Here is a 24,378-nt window from a genome sequence, read left to right as displayed (position 1 = left end):
ATGTAGATTGAATACAGTTTCAGAATGTTAAAGACTGCATCACAGATAAACTACATTTAGATAGATACTTTATTAATCCCGGAGGAAATTGTTTTGTTTTTTTTGATAGATTATTTAATACTTTAATATACATATATATATATATATATATATATATATATATGTATATATATATATATATATATATATGTATATAAAATACTTTAATACATTTAATACTCTAGTCTTAGGAAGAACTGAACAAAAGAATGGTACCATTAATTTTTATTTTCTATTTACATCTTATTTGTTATATAAATATAATACATAATTCTCAGAAAAGCTGTCAAATTAATTTGGACAGGAACACAAAATAGGGTAAGGTTAAGTACAGGTTAGGATATATCAGCAAAAAAATCAAATATGCACACGAGGCATTATGGATAGTTTGATGAAAACGGGTCCACATCGGATTCAGGCTCTATGCAATTCAGGAACCCTGGATAGAAAGAAAAACTGAATGTTTGATTTGGTGAGTGGACAATAATCAACAGTGTCTCGAGGTAACCAACGTTTCACTATGACTGCTGAGTTGATTCAAAAGTTTGAAACTGCACATTTGCAGACGGAGGTGGTCAGTCCCAGCATCAGTACAGAGTCTGCAACTCAGAGCCAGTCCATAACAGATGATGCTATGGTATTGTGATGTGGTTCCATGAGGCCTCACAGTCAGTTAAAAACAACCTGAAGGGACTTTTCATCAACATGTCGGTCATGATCAGTCGATATTCTGGTCTGATACTTCCTCTTTCACTGTTATTTGGTGATGAAAACGGGGGTTGGGGGAGTGGAGTCACCCCAGTATGGAGGCAGTATGGTGGCAGGGTAAACCATTTACCTGCTGCCAGCTGCTCTGATAACGTGCTGTGCATTCAAGCTCAACAATGTCTGGCTGATGAGACTAACTATTTGTATGTAAACTGATCTGATCACTTCCTCAATGACATCCGCTCATAAGTCGCTCTGAACGATAAGCCTCTTGTGTGTGGCACTGAGGAGGTCGTTGGACATCTGCTCCTGTGTCCAGAGGGATGTCCTCCAGTCTGCTGCCTGTGACCCTCAGTTCAGCTGCTGTTGATGATGATGATGAAAGCAGGACTCGCCATCTGCTGGCTTGTCTCACACATGGCATCCTGCTCCACAGGCTTGGCATAGATGCGGGGCGTGTTGAGGTTGTAAACTCCAGCCTGAAGGAAACATGCTTGTAGAGTTAAACCTAGCACCTCCCGAGGACTCAGCTGCAGCTTGTACTGGGTCTGACCCACCCAGCAGAAGGAGCTGTGGACCTCCACAGACTCTGTGCTGCAAAGAAAACACAAGAAATGAATGGAAACACAGAAACAAGCTTTCACTGAAGACACATATTATACATAGCTGTAACAAACAGGATTCCTTCAAACTAGAATTTTACTACATGTGTACACAAGTTACTCTGTCAGGCTGCGTGATCTGTAGTGATTCTAAACATAAAAGACAGATACTTTATTAATCCCGGAGGAAATTGTATAAATATACTCACTGATAAATATACTCACTGAGATATACTCACTGGACACAAAAATGTTAAAACAAGTCTTGAATAACACAGCTCAACAACTGATGACCTAAATTTGTAACGTGTTACTGCATAGTGGTAAAATTACCAGGTGTCCATGTGCCTCATGTCAATAATGATGTCCACTTGGGCCAGGGAACAGTTGGACAGAGTGAGAGTGACAGGAACCAAACAGAGGCTGGAAACAGGCACAAAAGCACTTCATCAACCAGTTACACTGAGACACTGGGAGATTCTTCCTCTACGTCTAACCAGAAGTCGACAGGCTTTTTAGAAGAGCCATTTAATGCTGGGGGACATCACCCATCCATAAACAGTCATTCTTTCATGACATTTCCATCCTCAATCACCTGATTTATTTCATTCAGTAATTCTGCTGGTTCTAACCATCAGGTGTGATGTCAACAATAGTGGTTTTGAAATCCAAATACAGATAGTCCTGAACTTACAAGCACAATTGCTTCTGAGAGGCTGTTGGTAAGTTGTATTGTTCTAAGTCACTATTTATTAAATTTCAATGTATAATTAACAATTGAGATAATTTAAATGTCATTACTACTCTAAATAGAAAAAGAACTACAGTTTGCCCTTGTTCTTTGCGGTTAATGCGTTCCAGGAACCACACACGATTAATGAATTCCGCAATAGAGCAACAAACTATCTTATTACTTATGGTAATTTAAACATTTATGAACCCTCCCCAAACTGCATTACCTTTTCCCAAACTCTTATTGACTGTTTAAAGCACTTTTGTGTTTCACGGAAGTCCGAGACTCGCGGAACAGCCAGTAGAATGCGCGTACCGTATCAAGTGACTGCCTACTAAAAATCCGCAATGAGCTTAAGTCGCAAACTTTGATGCGCACTGTATTCCCTAAAACAATAACTGGACATAAAAAAAACACATATCAAGGCAGTCACAGACTGCAACATCCTGAGACACCCCTGAACTGCACACATGATTGTGCAAAATGTGAATGTTTTAATGTGAACAAAATGTCATGTCTGACAGGTGTATATGTGTCATTTCTTCCAGAGGGGGACCCTAAACCAGGCCACAACTAGACCTCACTGGCCACAGCAGCTCTCTTCCCATGGCTAAAGCAGGACGCTCACATATAAAATACTACATATCACATGAAGAACAATATTTTTGTCTTTTTCATTTCAAGTGGGTCAAATTACTTATATTAGAAATGAACAAATGAAAATTGCTGCTGTAATTTGGTTCTTTTTATAAGCCTTGTAACTTGCTATGATCCATCTGATGTTGCTCACAATGGTCCGCAGTGCGCTCAGGAAGGTTGTGTGTTTACCCAGACACATGAAAAACTAGAGGGAACATTGATTGTGGGTTTGTTTACTGCTCAGAAGTTCAGAGATGTGGATAAAAGAAGGATGAAATGCTGCAGATGACGCAAATAGGTAAATCCAAAAGACCATGCGAGTCTGACATCAGAGCTAACTGCTCACTTAGTCTGATATTTGCTGAGTCATTTTAACATGATGTGTGAAATCTAGATCTATGGCCTGGTAATGTTACGCTGCTCAGCAGCGCTTGTGACAGAAAAGGGAACAACAACAGTCATACATGGCAGCGCGCGGTTGTTTGTATCCGCGACTGTTTATAAGTCTGATGTTCGTATCTTCAGGACTATCTGTATGTTAATTTGAAGCGTATCTTCTTAATTGCTTTGTGAAGTGATGGAAGTGGACGCAGAATGTTCCTCTTCTGAGAGCCGTGTGTCTGCTCCAAGTATTTACTGCCACACTACAGGATAGATGTGATGTCTCAGGAGATGCTCCTGTGTATTTGTGCGTCTCACCTGTCCTGGGTGAATGGATGTGTGTAGGTCTCAGGGTAATGCAGGTGGGTTTTGACAAGTTGGGACAGTTCTGCAGGGGGAATGACAAATGGAGGGGGAACCTCTGACTTAAACTTGAGTAACATCATCTCCTGAGATTCCTGAAACAAACACAGACACCCACAGTTCCACTGGTGAACACATCTTCTCTGTTAATGACCTCAATCAGTTTTCAGAAAGACAGCCTTTTGATACGTCAAAGAGGACACCAAACTTAGTCACTCTGTGATCATCTGTCAGGTGTCAAACATGTGGAGGTGTTACCTGTCTGGGCACCAAAGAGCTGGCCTCTTTGCCAATCGTCTGCAGCGCAACATGGAGCTGACCCTCCAGGATTAATTGTCTATTGTCCTCCACCACAAAAGCCTGAACACACAACACAAGCACAAATCAAACGTGAGTGTATGTTTTATTTTAACGTCTTTGGTTAGACCTGACAAACCAGTACAATGAAGGACACCTGATTCCATTAGTCTGTCTAGTTTAAATAACACCCAAGTACACATTTCACAGATTACACACACAAAGATGTGAAAGTAAAACTTTGAGATACAAATTATTTTCGACATACGATCAAAATCCGACATACAGTACGGGACAAAAGTTTGGACACATATTCTCATTCAATGGCGTTTCTTTATTTTCCTGACTATTTACATTGTAGATTCTCACTGAAGACATCAAAACTATGAACGAACACTTGTGGAGTTATGGACGTAACAAAAAATAATTGAAAACATGTTTTCTATTGTAGTTTCTTCAAAGTAGCCATTTTTGCTCTGATGACTCCTTTGGACACTCTTGACATTCTCTTGATGAGCTTCAAGAGGTCGTCACCTGAAATGGTTTTAGCTTCACAGATGACCCCTTCTTCTACTTAATTAGTAGAATTTCTTGCTTAATCAATAGGGTTGGGACCATCAGTTGTGTTGTGTAGAAGTCAGATTACACACAGCCGACAACCATATTGGACAACTGTTAAATTCAAATTATGGCAAGAATCAAACATCTAACTAAAGACAAATGAGTTTGAGATCTTTAATTCCAACCATTGTGTCTTTGTGAGATGCAGAAAAGGTGAACCGATGGATTCCATATGCCTGGTTCCCACTGTGAAGTATGGAGGAGGAGGTGTGATGGTGTGGGGGTGTTTTGCTGTCGCGGATTTATTCCAAATGGAAGGAACACTAAACCAGTATGGCTACCACAGCATTCTCCAGCAACATGCCATCCCATACGGATTGCGATTAGTCAGACCATCATTTATTTTTCAGTGGACAATGACCCCAAACACACCTCCAGGCTGTGTGAGGCCTAGAAGTAGAGTAATGGAGTGCTGTGGCAGATGACCTGGCCTCCAGTCACTGGACCTGAACCCAATCAAGGTGGTTTGGGGTGAGCTGGCCGGCAGAGTGAAGGCAATGGGGCCAAAGGGTTAAACACCTCTAGGAACTCCTTCAAGACTATTGGAAAACCATTTCAGGTGACGACCTAGAGAATAGAATTGTGAGAATATCAAGAATGTGCAAATCAGTAATCAGACCAAAGGGTGGCTATTTTAAAGAAAATAGAATATAAAACATGTTTTCAGTTATTTCACCTTCTTTTGTCAAGTACCTGTACATAACTCCACGTGTTCATTCATAGTTTTGCTGCCTTCAGTGAGAATCTAAAATGTAAATAGTCATGAAAATGAAGAATACGTATGGAATGACTAGGTGTGTCCCGTACGGCACGAGCCATGCTGCGGGACACGACCCCTACTCGGTGGATGGATACAACATCAGCTGAGACCAGATCTCGTTCTCGTTCACGGAGTAAAGATGTAGCTCATGTGTTGCTTGTGACTTTTGCATTTCTTCTCATATTTAATCATTGTTCACGTACTGTAACTTATAATTAATTATACAAAGGTAAAGTATGCATGTATATCGATTGATTAAAAATTTTTTTTTTTTCATAATTTAAACTAGGGATAGTCTTTTTTACAAAGCTGGGAAAGACAAATGATTTTAGTCATTTTAAATGGGGAAATGTTATTTGACTTATGAGCTCAGTCACGGAACAGATTCAACTCTTATCTTGAAGTACGACTGTGTCACGTTGAGGGAGTGAAGCCTCACCTCTCCTATGTGATCTCATGAAACAATTGAAATAAAAATCATGGAGATGCACCGTCTGCTCTCCAGCGACGTTCAAGTGAGGTTCAGTTTCTGTCAAAATTACTATGATCACTAACTTTAGCTACGAGAGCAGGCTTACTGTTCAGTGGTAGCCTCATCCGCTGTCGGTGATGTCTTCCTCATTGACTTGATTGTCATCATTCAGATAAATTAAATTTAAATCTAACATTCACATTCATATTGACTCTGATGAGTCTGTGAGCAGATCCAGAGGATTCATAGAGATCTTTAGATGCTTGCTCTCCAAAACAAATGGTCTGAACTTCTTTTTGGATGAAACTGCCCCAAACTCCTTCATCCTGATTCCCAGCATTGACTGACACCGCGTCACTGAGTGAACGTACCTTCCAGATGACAATGATGTTCAAATCCAGCTCATTACACTTCTTAACAATGTTGGTGATGTCAGAGGTTCTGTCCTCAGCAGGAACACAGCTATGACTCTTGGTGCTACATGATGTCCTGGATGACATTACAGACCCTGAGGTGCGACAGCCACGGAAGAAGAAATCTCCACAGGGAGTGGACGAGCTAAAGACCTGCAGAGACATAGTCCACACCGCTGATTACATGTTTGTCCTGACACAATGAGGTTCTCTCTTCTCATCTCTTATAGAGTAGCCTGTTAGCTAGTGACTGTCCTTCAAATTTAAGAGATTTTACATTTTTTTCAGCAATTTGTGTTTTTTGAAATAGTTAAGAAAATAAGTAAGTTTTTGTATTATTGATGATTTGCTTGTACAGTAATCCCACGCTTGTTCGTGCTTCAAGACGTACGGCTTCACTACATCTTGGATTTTTAATAGGCAGTCATGTGATACCGTACGTGCATGCTCTATTGGCTGATGACATCCATGTGTACGATGCATTCCAAGACTCTTCCGTATATTAAATAAATACTTTTCTTTAATACAAAAGTGTTTTAAATCATCTATAAGAGTGTGGGAAAAGGTAATACAGATATAATAAGGTGGTTTAATATCAGTGGGGGGGGGGGTTCATATACAGGTAGTCGCCGACTTACGACCTGTGCAACTTACGACCGACCGACTTTACGACCACAATGTCCGGGTAGGGCGGGGCATTCCCTCCAGCCACAGTACTCACGCTCTGAGGCTCCCGCGCTCTCTTCAGTCCCCACGGCGCACACACGCTGTTCAGTCACACTGAGATCAGCAGCCCAGCCCACTACTGATGGGCTGGGCTGCTTAGGAGGCTGTGACGGAGAAATGTATGAATGGCGTATGGAAAAACTGTCAAGCGTTACGTGAACTCTTCTGTTGGATTTGAAAGTGACGAAGAACTTGATCAGATTCGGGAGAAAATAGTGAAACTGGCAAAAAACCTCTCCTTGGAGAACTCACGAATGATCGCGCTGTATGAAGAACTGATCGCACTGGAAGAAGAAAGAGTGGAAGAAGAAAGAGTGGAAGAAGAAGAGAGAAGAGAAGCAGAGAAAGAAGAGGAGGAAACAGAAAAAATGTTCACCACCAAAGGCTTGTCAGAAGGCTTTTCCCTGTTAAATAAACTCCGTGCACACTTTGAAGAAATGCACATAGAACATAGAAACATTTGCAAGGATTGAACGGATGGCAAACGACGCTTTCCGTCCATATCGTGAAATTTATGAGGAGAAAAAGAAACGAACAATTCAGACAAAGCTCACAATGATTATGAAAAGATCGTCTCCCGCTCCCACCAACCCACACGCTGCCCCAGCTGACGATCCGGACGACCCACAGCCAAGAACCAGCGCTGCTGGATTGAATTTTTACTTAAGAGTCGATTTACGACCAAGTCGAGTTACGACCGATCTGTCGGTCCCAATCGCGGTCGTAAGTCGGCGACTACCTGTATGTTTAAATTACTGTAAATAATAAAATAAATAGTTCGTCACTATATCACAGAATTTTGTTTTTCACGGTGGTCCTGGAAGAGCAACGAGGGTTTACTGTATATGAAAGGTGTGTCTCACAGTCATGGGAAAGGTATAGCCTTTTTCAGCACATTCATTTTTGCTTTAAGGCCTTAAAGTTTTGAAGTTTTGCTGCTTTCAGTTACCCGCTCATTCCCAAGGTTCACATCAGCAAAGGTGAACTTCTTCCCATCTCTGGTGGCATCTAGAGACAACACAGACATAAGCATGCTGACTGAATACACGGAGTCAATGAAAGGCATGTTGATGTGCTCTGCTCGTGTCGGTACCTTGGTGTGGTGGACACCGTGTAGCTCTGAAGCACAACTTGGCTCTCTCTCTGCTGGTTAGCCTACAGTCTAGGAGAGACGACAGGCTGTGATTGAGCCAACAACAAACAGTCCTGTAAGCTCCTTAGTAGTTTGTTTAGCCATTCCCAGACATTACAGTCGTGACGTAACGCTGAATTCTGTCTGTAAGCTGTTAACATTTAGTGGATGAGTGTGGAGAAAACTACCGGTTTGTGTGCAGAAAGCCTGTGTAAATTTGACTGTAACACTCGAGTAAAAAAAATAAATACCAAGACTTCCATGTTCAGTCACATCCTGAGACAAAAAGTTGTCATTTTCTCAGATCAACATTGAACTGGAGTTGTTGTAATACAGCTAGTCCTCAAGATACAAGACTTACAAACATTCATAGACACGAAAAAAGTTCCCCTTTCTGCCACAACCATCTGGGAGCAGCATAGCATGAACACCCCATAGATTCAGACTTTTGATGACCAGGAAGTGCATCAGCACGTCATTCATGTCAGTGTGGTGGAAAACTCCAGTGGATTAAAGATGGGTTTAGCCTCTGCACCCCTGAGGATAAAATTAATTTAGCAGAGGTACAGATGTTAAAGTTATATTACAGTACTAGAGTATTTTATATTATTATGTGTTGTTTTTATGTCCAGTAATTCTTTCTGGTCAGTCCTACAGAATAATACTTTCGTATTTAGAGTAGTAATGACATTTAAATGACCTCAAAAGGTGAATATAGATTGTAATTTAAAAAAGGACTCACAAAAAAATTCAGCTTTTGAACAGCCCGTCAGAACCAATTATGTTTGTAAGTTGAGGACTAAATGTATTGTTGGCTAACAATGACATTTATAATCATTACATTACTTACTACATGGTGTAGTACTCTACACACATACCGACCCACAGCCAATGAATCTAAGTCTTTATTATCGGTCAGTGTGTTCAAACTCCAGGTGATCCTTTAAGGATCTACAGCAGATCACTATAAGCACAGGAGTCAACCAGACCACTGAAGAGAAGGAGAGCATAGGATTCAAAACGACACCCTCACCTTTATCCTTGGATGGGTTGATACACTTGTGGAGGCGCCAGTGTTGGCTACTGCTGGACACCTGGATGATATGGAACTCTCGTACACCAGATTCACTCTGCGAACCAACAGGATGGAGGTTAAATCAGTGTTACAACATTCAGCTTCCTGCCAGACCAGGCTCCAAGACGCTGACAAGTATCTTACCAAGTTGATGTTCTCCACATCAATGAAGACCAATGTTCCACCACCGCCGCCACCATCGAGGCTGTGCAGGGGAGGTCCACTGCTGCGACATGCTGACGCCTGCACACTCAGAGAGCGACTGGTACAGATAAAGACTGTGTGACGCAGCACCCGGTGGCTTCACATGAGGAGACAAAGGGACACATGGCGGGGACGGGCGTCAAAATGCTGCCATAGTTCCCATCTCACACTATCTCACACGCCATCTAGAACACTACAGTCTAAGGCTCAATGCCAACCCCCCTGGGGTAGGGGTGTCTCATGCCATCTATCTCTCCAGACAAGGTGTTTTCAGATGCAGACTCAAAACTGAGGGGTAAAAGAAAATCTCAGAATGCTTTGCAAACAGAGGCAGACACAAACAGTCCTCCATCATGCAGCATCAATACTGGGTGTCATTACGTAGCTCCATTATGACATATCCCACTCAGATATTTTTATACTGGAAAAACAATAAGTGAACAAAGCCAGTGTGTTTGTTTCTAGTAAACTTTGCTTTCTTTGTGATCAGGTCTCAGAATGAGGACGTAGAGTTTTAACAACTGAGGGTTGTCATCAACTTTGCATTTGTACTTGCCAAAATCCATACGTGCAGGTTCATGAATGTAACGGGTTAAGCCAGGTTCAACCCAGGCTTTTCAAGAGGTTTCACCACAGGAAGTACTCCGCACGTGATCTTTCTGATGTCAAGTATGCACACCCTCTGAGAAAATAACTTCCCATTGTTACAGGGTTCCATAATACTTTTGTTTATCAAATGAATCTGTGTGATGTAAACAAAATTACTGATGATTCTGCTACAATTACTGGTGAAGAAATGAGTGTGGTTGAGGAAACAGTTCGAATAAGTTCTCAACAGAGGCTGGGTATCATTCAGGGACCTGGAGGTGAGGTTTCAGTATTAGTCATGACCACTATGCTAGCTAATGTTAGCTGAAAGACTAAAATGTTTGTCCCTAGGCAGCCCCATCTGCTGTGCTTTTCTTGACTACGTATATGATGTCAAAATTGATTATCACCGGTCTGCATGAACCGTGGAACTGATAGTGGTGGAATGTTTGTCTGAGACCAGTGACCTGCAACTGGTATTTTTCCTTAACAATAATACTGTTTATGTTCAGCATCATCACTGTTTACCTCATTTTGTTTCCTTTGTCTGTGCTCTCATAGTAGAAAAGAAAATTGATTTCATGGACTCCCTCCTGGTCCGGTCCTCTCAACCAGAGAGGCAGTTGCGTGGACTGTCCTGGCTGCAGCGTGCTGCCTTCTACCGGGATGTCCATCACACCGCATGGCTGGCTGAAATCCTCAGCTGGAACCAACACCTCGGTTGAGGCCGAACACGACGGGGAGGTAGCAGCACAGGTTTGGTAGGCGGAGCCAATTTCAGCCGAGGTCGAGGCAGTCGGTGTTGTTGTTGTGGCATGGCGTCCGAAAGTGAAGAACTCAGGGTGTGTCGACACCACTCGAAGGCCACACAAAGAAACGCCGCTGACGTTACAGAACTCAACGTACGCCTTCCTGATTTCACCACAAAGCAGAGCAGTGGGGAACTGGAGGAAGAAGACCTAACACACACACACACACACACACACAAAGAATAAGTACTAGCAGTAAAAGAATGACTAGTAGTACTAGCAGTAATTGTAAAACACCCAAAATTTTCTAATGAGATTTTTTTTTTTACAGTGATTTGGTATTTTTGAAAATTCCCCAGTCTGCATGTTTTGATTGTACTTTTGCAGTAAGCACTGCAAAACAGTACTAATAAAGAGTACATACACTGAACGGTAGAGCAGTAACATAATCTAAACCTTTTCCAAAGACTTGCTGAAAACACATCTGTGTAAATCTGAAGGTTATCCCTGCAGAGGTAACAATGAGTGAAGGATGGACAGACAGACAGATGGTGGAGGGGATAACAATACCCCCTCAGCAAGATTTGCTGGGGCGTAAAAACAAAGAAAAGATGACATTGTTCTCCAGCCTACACTACATAGCTCTGCCACGATGAGCTGTTCGATGTAAAGAGCAGGACGGCTAATGTCTCGACTGTCTCATAATACCTCCAGTAGAGGCATGGGTGGAGTTATGATGGGATCCAAACGTAGGTCAGGACCATGTCGGACCAACATTTTATCCTCTTTGGTCTGGTTAAGTCGAGGACCCTGGACCTTCAGGTCCTGTTTGCCACGAACCACCATCAACTCCAGTGTATGTTGCCCTACAGGAAGAAGGAAGTTCACATGTCAGTCAATCACCTGAAGCGTTTGTCAGGTCTGTTGTTTTCTCTCTCTCTCTCTGTGTGTGTGTGTGTGTGTGTGTGTGTGTGTGTGTGTGTGTGCGTGTGTGTGTGTGTGTGTGCGTGTGCGTGTGCGTGTGCGTGTGTGTGTGTACGGTGGTGGGGAGAGTACCTTCAGTACCTGAAGCAGTCTCTCCAACTGAGCCTGCAGCCAGGTTGTATACGACTCCCACAATTTTCAGCTGGCCTGTTCTATGTGGAAGCAGCCTGAGTCGAGCCTGTGGTCAAAGGTCACGGTGAATGTTCACAGCACACCCAAAATCATTCAGCAGAACTCTTGTTATTGGGGACACACATTTTTAGGTAGCTGATCAAGATGGACGCAAGTGGAGATCCATGCTGATGTTCACACAGTCCTGCTCAAGTGAATGCCCTCACTTAGCTGAGATGACAGTGAAGACTTTGTCTAAATAAGGGTGTAAAATGTAAGATAAATATATTATCTCAAATGAGTTTCCATCCTGTTGAGTCTTTGAGGGAAATTGTCCTGTTTTACCCACACAACCCCAGAAACTTCGTCGACTTAAAGAAGTTACATTTCAACGTCATGTCTGAGACTTTTTTATAACTTTTTTTTTCAGGCACAGGCATTTTGATCACTTTATTAATTCCACACTAAAGTTATCACTCCCCAGTCTATTTACTCTGTCAATTCTTCACTATCAACTGTCCCACCACAACACTGCATAGATCTGCAAAGCACTGGTGATGTGTCCGGGGAGTTCTCCACTTCTCGCTGGGGTCAGGCTCCAGCAGACCAAAGACCTCAGCTTTAACTCATTTGCTCAGTCTTGACACAGAATTATTGTTGGTAAATGTGAGACATCTCAAAATGGACATGAGACCATAATGAGATTAACTGAAATCTACTTTATTAATCTCCCGTAGGGAAAATAAGACATACAAGTATGGCTTAACCAGTGAGAATGCTCGGATTGGTCTGGGAGGGACTGTTTGAAAGCATGTTGTATATTAACCAGTTTGTTGATGCACATTTCCATTCTATTAGCATTGTGTTACTATGTCACAAACAATCATAAGGTAGGACCTTCTAAGGATCAGGAGAAAACCTCACCACTTTGGTCTCCTCTGGACACATATGAAACTCCGGGATGATCTCAGCACTGATGACATCCTCTTTCTGTGTGACCTGCAAGATATTAAAGGAGATATTAAGGACACTGTGAATGAATTTGGCTTTTATTGAACCTACTAACTCTTAATAAAAACATTCAGTGTTATTTTCTTAGCAAAGGGCTTTCCAGTGGGGAGGATCACCTCTTCAGTTGTGTTCTCCTTCACTGAAGACACACCAGCCGGGCTGAATCTCCATAGAAGAGAGACGTTTGACAGAGCAAGAGAAACCTTCAAAGGATTCCTGAACGTCAGCTCCACAATGATTGGCTCTGCAAGGACACATCTAGACTAATTAGCTGAACAGACAGTTTTGTGTTTGTCAGCTTCTTTATTAAACAGTAACGGTATGACTCATTGAGATTGAAGCCAATCCCAGATTGTGTATGGCCAGCAGATTCTCTCTTTTGTGTGTGAATTTATGAGAATATGATCCCACTCCAGATAATGGTATTGGTCTCCTAATCACTTCATGTAAGGTGCAGTGTCTGCTGAGGACCTCTTACCCTCGACCACAGCCAGTGGCTGGCGCAGGTTGTCTGTCTGACTGTTCAAGCAGCACTGAGTGGGCTGGAAGCTTCCTGGAACAACCCCACGGTTGGCAGAAGCCACGAGCTCCTCCTCTAGGTGGCACCACATGACTGCCATGTCCTGGTCATACTCCTGGTCCAGAGACACATGAGTGGCTGCCTGCTTCTCTCCTGTACACAAAGAATTACAATCAATATTAATTTTACAATATTTTATCAGTCCAATATTTTATCAGGAGGTGGGGGGGAGTGAAATGAGGCAATTATAATAACTACTAAAATAATAACACTAATCATAATAATAGAAACAACAATAACAACAATTGAAGCTGCTAGGATTGTCTAAAAGGTCCTCACATACAGCACCTGCTGGGCGTGTGTTTTGCTTTTAGACATGTGTAGATGTTTATGTGTGCAGTTGAAAAAGAGAGCAAAGCTTTCCATGTGGCTCAGAGAACACAGCCGTTTCACATCCTCTCCAGGATATGATGTGAAGATTGTGCCATAAAACTATGTAAATAAAATGATATCTGGCACAGGCTTGAAATGAGCTGGAGCACACTTTGCTGTTCATTTCAAGCCAGTACATTGCCATCCAGTGATGCTATCCTATAATTACATGATGGCAGTTGGATGATTTCACAGTGTAGATCTTACCTCCTTATTATATGATGTCTGGCCTGGATGTGACTATGGATGCTGACTTGACATTAAAGGATCAGTGACATTTGAGGATGGCTGGACCAAAGGAAGATGAGGTATGACAACTTCCAACTCCAAGGAAAACCTTGGCTTGCCCATACTGCTGTTGCCACTTTAAGGTAGATGGGGGCTCTACCTTAGGTTTTAAAACAACTCTACTACCCATCAATTCAGTTAATACACTAAAGAAGTTTAGAACATACAAACTATGCTTGGTTTAGATCACTGCAATGGAACAGTCAAATTTCACATCAAATTTCATACTTCTAGATCAAATCTGGTTGGTGCTTCTCTGAAAACTTCAACCGAGCTTTGTCAAGACATTTTGCCACATCCCCAATGAAATCCAATTCAAAAAAGTTTTAATGTAGTGTATTTTATAGGAGGGTTACTGTGCAAACTTAGCCAAACCTCATGTCATATTAATTATAAAGAATTGGAACTATATTTCATGTTCTATTCTTCTCTTCTATTTTTTGCAATTCAGTGATGACAGAACAGTTCCTAGATGTATCTAAAAATGTGTTATATTTGGCCCACCAGACAGAAATACAGTAATCCCTCCTGTATTCGCGATTCAAGATGCACGGCCTCACTACATCGCGGATTTTTAATAGGTACTCATGTGATACCGTATGCGCAGCTACTGGCTGACATCATCTGAGTGTGCTGCGTTCCTACTCACAGTTCCTCCTTCAACTTTTCTTTAATACAAAAGTACTTTAAACAGTCTATAATAGTGTGGGAAAAGTTAATACAGATATAAAAGGGTTTAATATCAGTATGGACAGAGCTCATAAACGTTTAAATTAAAGTAAATAATAGTTTGTCGCTATATCGCAGAATCTCTTTTTTCACGGGTGGTCCTGGAACGCGTTAACCACGAGTAACGAGGGATTACTGTACACCAAGTGTACCTGCAGTTCATTTGCTGAACTCATGAAGGCGGCGTAGTGCAACATGTCTGTTAACTGTCATAAACCTTCAAAAAAGACTGAATAATGGACCAATCGGAACTACTCTGGTACTCTTGCTTAGGAGGGGTCATTCCTCCAGAGAGCTCTGCAGGTGTTCGCAGCCTACTCTTAGCTGTCTAAAGGACGTTTGTTCTGACCCTACAACAGGAAAGTTGACAATGAAGCTGCAGCTTCCATGAAATGTGGACATTACAATTTGCTTAGACTGAAAGCTAAAATAAATGATTTACCATGAGCTTGTTTCCTTGTTAATACTAATACTGTTAATACTTCTACATGTTAATACACATGACTAGTTATTCAAGAGTCGCTTGCTGAAAAACATCTCCAAATTCATAGAGGCGGAATATGAAGATGTAATCTATCGCAACAATATGAGGTGTCTTCATAGAAGAACCACAATGCAGGGACTTTTTTCTGTTAATATGGAAAATGAACAGTATTTGTCCCAAAATGGACAAACAATTTCCAAGCATTTCGAACTCCGTGAGACGTCATTGTTGGCGATATGGGTGTGCAAATGAGAACAGTATGACGTCCCTCGCTGGTGAGTTACTCTCCTCTCCCTTCACCGTGGATCCTGATGAGACTTCACCACACCTGAGCTTCAGTCTAGGACGGAATGATGCAGTAACACCTGCAGCTCTTTTGTTTTATTCCTCGCAGCTGGGTGAGGACAAGTTTTCAGAGATGCATACATATGCTAAGAAAATTTGAAGCCTGTTTGGCTTCATATATTTGTGTGAGTAGAAGTTCTCTGAACGAACTTGAACAATAACCGTTTGTGATCAAGACTAAGTCACTTCAACCTACGTGACATTTTAACACATGTACGTATGTCTACCACTGCTGTCTAACCAGACCTGTCATCAGTACTGAGATGACGTACTGAAGGACTGCTGGCCCTCGGACCGGTTACATGATCAAATCTGGACCTCTTTACACTAAGTCAGGACACCCCTGGATTACTGATTTAAATACATATATACTCACTATTCTTTAGTCATGGAGGAGACAATGACTATTTGGTGTGTTACCTTGTGCAAGGCGCCGTTCATGTCCAAAGTAGACTCTTGTCAATGAGCTTTGGATGCATGGCAGAGGCAACTGGGGAAGGCTGGATTCATTTTCTCCCATCACACTCTGGAAAATACACGCAATCAGGCCATCAGGAACTGGAGAAGACTAAGAATATCATCAGTGGTCTACTAATAATGTTGAAAAAGTTGATGAAGCTAATTATGTAGTTTGTGAGACATGTAATGTACACAACAAATATTGCTGATGGACATTTACAGTCAACAGTTGATTAGTTTTTCTTTTCAAATTAATATTCTGCATTAAGTGCTAGCATACAAAAATGTAGCTTAAATACTGGAACATTTCTAACATCGTAAACATTTGTGCAGCCTTGACCTGAAATTATGACTGTAGATGTTTTTATATATCTTTAGTATTTCGTATAAAGTATCAAAATATAAATATGTGGCAAAAAAGTAGGAGTTTACCTTGTAAACATAGAGATATTCTCTAAGAAAGGCACCCTGCTGTGTAGCTGTCTGCTTGCTGTCATTGGTCAGGAGCTGTCTGAAGGCCAGGACAGCACCCTCTGGTTGGTTAAGCGTGAAGGACTGACGGCCAATGGTGAAGTTAATATGGTCCTCTGCCAGTGACCAGCCCCTATCCTTGTACACCTGCATGGCTTGACAGTAACAGCGCAGCGCATGCCTCCTCTAGAACAAAAGAATGTTACGACGATAATGAGAAAAAAAAGAGTATCAAAAGGCAACCAGGAAACAGCAGAAAATAAGGAGGTAAACGATGAGGATGAGGAGCAGCAAAACTACAGCAGATTTGTGAACATCAAAACATATTCATCCATGATTTTCAGCTACAACAGGTGAGGGATATAAGGTTCCATTTACCACAAACAGACAGTACTGATGGGCGAGCAAAATACCCAACTATAATCAAACTTAGGCAGCATAAACTAATCAAATCAAAATAAAAATCTTGGCATGTCCCATGAACTCATAGCTCATGACAAGAGGGAATGTTTACTTTTATCCACTGGCAATCATAGTGACTATGGCTCGGAAGAAAAAAGAAAAATAAAGATCATATAAAGACATCAATGGAAGAAACAGACAGTAAATGTTGGTGCTGAACACAAACAATAACCATCTAAAAGGAACACTTCATGTACTGCTACAATTTAAAGATGGATCTTAGCCATGACAAGCATGTTTGTAACCGCTGTTCAGAGCCTTTATTCTCACAAGGTTAGACATGTATGGAGCACAGGTGACGAGTGGAAGACTCACTTGTCCTGCTTTACTGAAACGATGACCAGCCAGGATCATGTGGAAGGCAAACTTGCGCACCATAGGATTACGCATATTAATGAAGCAGTGGGCCGCCTGTTCCAACAGCAGGGCACTACGCAGGTCCGAGTCCTGACAGAAGAGGAAATGGACATGCAATCAGTCCACTCCGACATGACTCTTTGGAACTAAAGTAATCAGTGACAATAGAAAGATGAAAGTGTTGACAGTGGTTTCCACGCTCAGGTCGTTACTCTCATCTAAAAGATGCATTTTCCTTTTTCCATCTTGTAATGGGTTATGTCTCAATAAAAACATAGACATCAGCACAAAACTGACACCTGCCATATACTTTTAGTACTTAAGACATTTACAGTAATATCTGACCATACAATTCAGTTTATTTGTTCTTGCTGTTAACACAACTCTAGAAGCAAAGTCAAAAATCTACACAAGCCATACACAGCATACAGAATATAGATACCTCAATATACACTGAGTGTGAACACGGTTTTTATTAATTCAAAAACACTGTTCACACTTTCCTTGTCACTTATACTATTCTCATACTATTTATACTATAATTTTATGATATAATTTATATATATATACTATTGTATACTATAGTATATTTTATAGTGTATATTATATATATAATATAGAATATGGTATAGAGATATACTATATCATAGTATAGAGATTAACTACATTATATAGTATATACTATATAATATACTATTATATATTATTTAATTTATACTATTGTCATACGGCCCTTTCTCTTTGATAAAGCTTACAATTAGAAACAACACAGATTCCACTAGATAAGCTGCTATAGGCCTAGACTGCTGAGGGTATTTTCTCTGTTTCTCCCGTTAAAGGGAGTTACTTTAATTACTTTAGGAGCTCATGTCATTTCTCTTTCTTTGCTTTTCCTGCAAATACTACATTAACCTTTCAAATGCTTTCAAGATACTGCCACTGTCTATGTGCTTCTGCTTGACAGGTGGGGAACAAATATAGAAGACAGGAAATCCAGAGGCCTGGAAATCCCGACCCCACTTCAGCAACTACAGCAAAAATTTGGACTGCAGATTCTATCTGGACTATTTCCCACTCTCTCTCTCTGTCACTCTTTTTTCCTTGTGATGTCCCCATACCCATTGTATTTCCTTTCCCACCCAACCGGTCAAGGCAGATGACCACCCTCCAGATTCTGGGTCCTCCCTGGTGTGTCTTCCTCATTGACTGAATTTTTCCCCGCTGCTGTCGCTTATGCTTGTTCTGGAGGGTCATGTTGGGTTTCTGTCTGTTAAAGCCTTTTGAAATGTCTGCTAACGTGATTAAGCGCTATATAAATAATGGTTGATTGATTCTTATTTTTCTATTTATTTCAAATTCTTGTTTTTACACTTTTTTTTCAACGCTTTGTTACAGTGTCTGTCTTCTCCTGCTGCTGTAAAATGTGAATGTCACATTTCAAAGCTGCATCTGTGGCTGGAGAAGGATAGCATAAGAAAAGGATCTCCCTCAGAGGTAGGGCAAATACCTCAATGGCAGGAAGTAACAAATGAATTCTATATGCTCTACCTGGAAAGTGCATAGATTAATTTTTATGATTTGGTGCTGTACAAACAAAACTGAATTGAATTGAAATAAGGCATAACTAGTAATGAAGACAAATAAAATAATGTAAATATAGTTTACACAAGTGTTCACTTGTGATATTTGTTGTTATAAATATGATTCCTGCCTTATTAATTGACGACTATGAGAACTATTGAAGTGTACGTTGTCATGATGCATATGAAGAGTCAACCAAGACTGAAAAGGATTTTTGGTTCCTCACCTCACTGGTCATCTTGATGAGGAGTGTCGCAGCCTCTGAATATTTGCCCTGACTCTTCAGTATCTCAGCACTGAGTAAAGCGCAGCGCTCAGCCAACACCATGGTTCTTTAGAAGACATGTCAGCATTAAGGCAAAGAAATAACATGATGAGCCAAATGAATGAAAAAGTAGTCATACTGATCTGTTTGAAATTCTTTCTTTCGTGTGCGAAAAGAAATATTCACTTTATTCCACCTTAAAGTGATGTGGAAGTAAAGCAATAAGCTGATTTAAATTACAACAGCAGACAGGAACATTTTGTAGTAAAGTCATACTTGCACTCGTCTTTGTACTTCTGTATTGCAGTTTCCATGTAATGTGCTGGATAGGGTCTGGGAGCTCCTGCCTGCAAAAAAGCTGACACTGCAGCCATTTCCTGAAGAGAACAGGGAAAGGGTCACAAAAAATAAATTGATTATTACAAGAAACAAGTTATAGTGACATACGTAACTTTCACCACGTGAAAAAAGTGGTAAGTGGTAACAGCACTGCCAAATCAACTTCTATTGTTATAGTCTCACTGGGACTGCAATGAGCTCAAGATTGTGGGCACATCCAGACACTTCTATACATTTAAAGCATTTGGTGCTTAGGTTGAATACTTTTCTTTCTCACACTCATCACAAAGTACAGGCAATTAAAAGAAATGTACAGTTATATATAATAATATATAATAATAGCAGTCTGTCTAAAAATGTAAGTAAACGTCAGAATTCTTCAAATACTTTTTAATGCACACATGCATTAGGAACACTTCACATTCCATATTAAAGCAAGAAAAGTGGAAAAAGTCTTTGAATTCCATATTTTACAGAAAGTCAAGAAACAACGTTAAAAAAAATAGCGTTGATCATCTTGATCTACAGACTCAAAAAGCTACCGTATAAACTAAGAAATGCTTGAGGATTTAACTTTCCTGAGAATCACAAACTAATAATTAGTTGCATAACCAGGGTTTCTGATAACTGCTTCACATCTGTGGTGCATGGAGTCGACCAACTTCAGACACCAGTCAACAGACATTCCAGCCCAGGACAGTTGTACTAAGATGCACATTTCCTCTGCATTCTTGGTTTTGCCTCATGAACAGCATTTTTCATTTCAGCCAACTACTTCCGGAAATTCCAATGTTCTCAAAAGTAATCCATGATCCCTGGTATGCAATAAATAGGACAAATACAATAGTATGAGAAACATCCCCACATCATGATGCTTGCACCATTATGCTTCACCGTCTTCACTTTAGACCCCAAAAATAATGTGATTTTCATCAGTCAACAAAATACTGCGCTATTTCTTTTCAGGCCAGTCAATGTGCTCTTTGGCAAATTGTAACCGCTTCAGCAGACGTCTGTTTTTTAACAATGGGACTTTGCTGGGGCTTGTTGCTGGTAGTTTGGCTTCACATAGATGTCATTTGATGGTTACAGTACAGACCACCTTAGATCTTCTCTGATAAAATAAATAAATAGTCGTTTTTCTTTTTATTTCTCGTCTTTCTGGTTTTGGTTGCCATTTTAAAGCATTTGATATCCTTTTAGCTGAACACCTATCATTTTCTTCACTTCTTTATAGGTTTTCCCCTGTGGTGGAATGTGCACGTTTAAATGTTTGAATGTTAAAATAATAAACACACACAGCAGACATAAATGTGTTAGAGAAGTTGACAGTAGAGTCGTAAGGACTATTCGACCTTGATGTTACCACTACATACACACAGCAGAGCTTGACTATAAAAATTAGGGAGAGTTTAGCTGAGTTTTGAGTTTGAGTGCCAGCTTGACTCCCGAGATCTCGTTATCTCCTGAAGAGAAAATTAATTTTCGAGAGTAAATTCTTTGTGTGTGTCGGGCCTGAGCTGGCCCGACAAACACAAATACATAATATTCCGAAATAAATAAAACGGATGTAAATTATTTTTTCTTTCTGTGCAGCCCGGCACTAACTGACCCACGGCCCAGTACCGGTCCGCGGCCTGGGGGTTAGGGACCACTGTCTTATGCCATATTGTTCATGTGATTCCTTCTGGCAGATGGATCGTGATTGGTTGGGCGCCGTAATTGACAGGTACTGGGTGGAGTTAAAACGTGACAGTGTGAGGTTTTCAAATGAGCTTATTCAAGTATATAGGTGAGGAGATATATATACTAAATTAGTTGCACACTCTTTTACACTGTTAGTTCTTAGACATGCATATATATATAGTGTATACAGGCTCTAACACACACACACACACACACACACACACACACACACACACACACACTTAAGGTGCATGGAGTGTGGGGGAAGTAGAGTGGCGGGCAGCTCCTTCGTGGTGCGCCTTAATGAATAGTATTACCTGCTAGACTTCAGGTAAATAAAGAATAAAATGTTGTGTGTGAAAAAAAATTAGTAGAGGACTGGATGTTGCACACAATCACTGTTCACATGTGAACAGTTATTCATTTGAGTTTTTTCAGCTTCGGTTTAAGCAAGTATGTCGAGATAGAAGTTTCATCTTTTCTGTGACTGAGCTCCTAAGTCAAACAAAATTTCCATTACTCTTTATCAACTAATATACATGAATTCTTTATCTGTGTACAATCAATTACATATAAGTTACGTAAACAATGATAAAGTATGAAAAGAAATGCAAAAAGTCACGAGGACACACAAGTTACGCCTTTACTCCACGAACGAGACTGAGATCCGGTCTCAGCTCATGTTGTGTCCATCCGCCTACTGTCAGTGGTGTCCTGAAGCCCGACTCATATCTCAGATCTCGTATGTCGAACAAAAATATAGAGGGCTCATATTTCAAATAACTCGTATATTGAGCAGCTCTTATGTTGAGGTACTACTGTATGGGAAAACAAGGAATGGAGCTGTGTCTGTTGACCATCATTCTCCATAGATGCAATCATCACACTGTAGCAGCATGTTTTCTGGGGACAATAACGGTACCAAATGGGTACTCAAGCCATGGGAGTACCCATTTCAAGTCTGACTTTAGCGTAACACCCCTTTATATACCACAACCAGAAAGACAGACTATCTGCGTCTGATTTGAATACCTTTCTGCCCATTTTATTGGACGCAAGAATGAAGAAGGACTATCTGCAGTCTGAGTAACTGCCCAGAGCTGGCATGTCTATTCAGTTTAAAAAATGAACAGCAGGATCTGAGTACGAGCAAACTAGACAAACCAAAGCTGGCTGAAAATCAAAATATGTTGCTAAAACAGCTAAAAGTTAGGAATGAATACCAGAAACACATGGTCTTAAGGAGGAGACATAGAGAGGTGTGTGTCTTCTCACCAGTGCCCCTGCAGCATATAACATGGCCTGGTCTGACAGGAAGTCTTTCTTGGCAGTGTGGTAACAGCTGTATGCCAACTCGTAATGCTGCACCAGGAAGCACAGGTCAGCCATCTTCCTGATCTGCAGCTCAGGGGCTTCTGGGGGATACCTACAATCACAGGTGAGATTAAATGGCTGACAATGGTCATGCTGTGGTGAGTAAAATTCTCATATGAGGTTACAGATCTTACAGGAGGCCACAGGTGCTCTTTGGCTCACTGATGCTCTTCTCTGGAACTTTCCCTCCACCAAACCACTTCTTAGTGGCAGTGAACAGAGACCGGCTCAGACCTTTCCTGGAGACCAACTGTGAACAGAGTCAGACCATGTATCTGAGTAGATGCAGCACTTGTTGAGTGTCTGTGTGTCTGTATTTAAATCCTGACCACCTGTGTATCCAGGTTTGGCAAAGTGGAAGAAGAACCTCAAAAACGTGAAGGAATTAATGAATTTGCACAGAAGCAATAAAAGCGATTACAGGGTACATTATACATGCATAAAATAATCAATATATTTTAAAAAACATAATACCCTGTAATGCATGAAGAGCTTAATAGAGAATCTTGGCTGATTTTAATTTTTAATTTAATTTTATATACTGGTTTGATCCCCGAAGGGAAATTAAGACAGCACACTCTAGCTACTGATTACAAACGCATGCATACATGTGAGTACAGGCCCCTGTATCACACACACACACACAAGGGGGCCTGTGGGCATGCAGGGGAGGTAGAGTGGCAGGCAGCTCCTTCTTGGTGCGCCTCAAATGAGCAATTTTTTTGTAAAGGGGACGGCACCTTGCTCAAGGGTGCCTCGGCAGTGCTCCGGAGATGAGCTGACACCTCCCACTGTCAGCTCACCTCCGGGTATATTTTGGGGGGGGCGGGAGCGGGAATCGAACCGCCGATCTTGAATCATAGGACGACCTGCTCTACCGCCCGCTTTACCACTGAGCCACTGCCGCCCCTATAAGAGGGGCGGCAGTGATAAGATATTAAAGAGCCTTCAATATCGCTGCATAGCTCCCAAATGCATTTTAATTTTCTGAAGCATTTATCTTTACGTCTACCCAGCAAGTTACATATTCACCCGGGGGAGTCAATTATTTAGTAAGTAGCATAACAGAAAAATGAATAAAAGGATTTCCATATAACTGAAAATAGACTCCATCAACTGTTGCTGCAAATCTGGATTAAGTTGCACATGGACTTGGACATGGGTGTTTATTTCACAGATGCACTATCTGTTTAAATCCATACACGAGCAAGGCTGGATGTTGTACCTGATCATTGAGCTGTCTGATGTTCTTCTCTATGTGTGGCAGCAGACCTCTGAAGGTGAACTCCTGGATAAACTGTCTGATGTGGTCGTGGTCGTTCAAAGTCAAACATGCTCCGTGGCTTCCTGCTCCTCCTGCCAGATTATCTGAATCTTTCTTCATGTCATCAGTGAAAGGGGGCAGGCTCCCAGGGTTCAGCTGGAGAGGATGGCTTTCCACGTTGTTTGATACATCATCTGATGAGAAACAAAGAGACAAATATTTTGGAGTGTGAAGTGGCAGTGGAGAGGTGATACAATGTGCAAACTGATTTTTTTTTTTTTTTAATTTTATATACTGGTTTGATCCCCGAAGGGAAATTAAGAAAGTGAAGTTAAGTTAAATTAAGAAACTGATGCAATCTGTATTCAGACACATTTGAATCAGAACCACAACTGACTTCTTCAGCAATTTCAGCTACAGAAACTGATCTATTAGACTCTGATCTTCATATTGTATTGGATTATTCATATCTCTATTTAGAGCCCTCAGAACTACAACTTCATTTTCTTAGTTGGGTCACTGTAAACTGTGATGTCTATTTTTCTTGTGCCTCTCTTCTGTGGGATCTGTATTACCCATGTCCACTGATAACACTTGGATATCCAGAAAGAAACATTTTTAGTATCCCGTTTGGGTGCCACTGCGTTTGTCTTGAGTTCACTTCTTTCTTAAAGCCACTTTGGTAAGTATGAACCACTACATACCTGAAAACCC

At 41.0% G+C, this 24,378-nt stretch overlaps 1 protein-coding gene across 3 annotated transcripts in view; it reads right to left on the bottom strand.

The window, feature by feature from the left end:
• Positions 1–253: 253 nt before the first annotated feature.
• The window catches only part of trappc8 (trafficking protein particle complex subunit 8), a 32,671-nt gene continuing 8,546 nt past the window's right edge, over positions 254–24,378 (bottom strand). Inside the window, exons 7-29 of one of the 3 annotated variants that reach the window (XM_068319578.1) lie at positions 23,626–23,858; positions 22,535–22,650; positions 22,302–22,452; positions 19,278–19,378; positions 18,963–19,068; positions 17,114–17,245; positions 16,298–16,522; positions 15,827–15,932; positions 13,087–13,281; positions 12,725–12,852; positions 12,522–12,596; positions 11,559–11,664; positions 11,211–11,368; positions 10,282–10,712; positions 9,106–9,262; positions 8,920–9,016; positions 7,848–7,916; positions 7,704–7,762; positions 5,987–6,181; positions 3,724–3,825; positions 3,421–3,560; positions 1,683–1,772; positions 254–1,341 (exon numbers count right to left, since the gene is read on the bottom strand). In XM_068319578.1, the coding sequence (XP_068175679.1) occupies positions 1,104–1,341; positions 1,683–1,772; positions 3,421–3,560; positions 3,724–3,825; positions 5,987–6,181; positions 7,704–7,762; positions 7,848–7,916; positions 8,920–9,016; positions 9,106–9,262; positions 10,282–10,712; positions 11,211–11,368; positions 11,559–11,664; positions 12,522–12,596; positions 12,725–12,852; positions 13,087–13,281; positions 15,827–15,932; positions 16,298–16,522; positions 17,114–17,245; positions 18,963–19,068; positions 19,278–19,378; positions 22,302–22,452; positions 22,535–22,650; positions 23,626–23,858 (3,410 nt within the window). In that variant the 3' untranslated portion in view covers positions 254–1,103. The other 2 variants (XM_068319579.1, XM_068319580.1) reach the window with 2 other exon arrangements.

This window comes from Antennarius striatus, chromosome 7 (assembly GCF_040054535.1).
Source record: "Antennarius striatus isolate MH-2024 chromosome 7, ASM4005453v1, whole genome shotgun sequence".
Classification (NCBI taxonomy): Eukaryota; Metazoa; Chordata; class Actinopteri; order Lophiiformes; family Antennariidae; genus Antennarius; species Antennarius striatus.
This window is presented reverse-complemented; position numbering and strand designations above follow the sequence as displayed.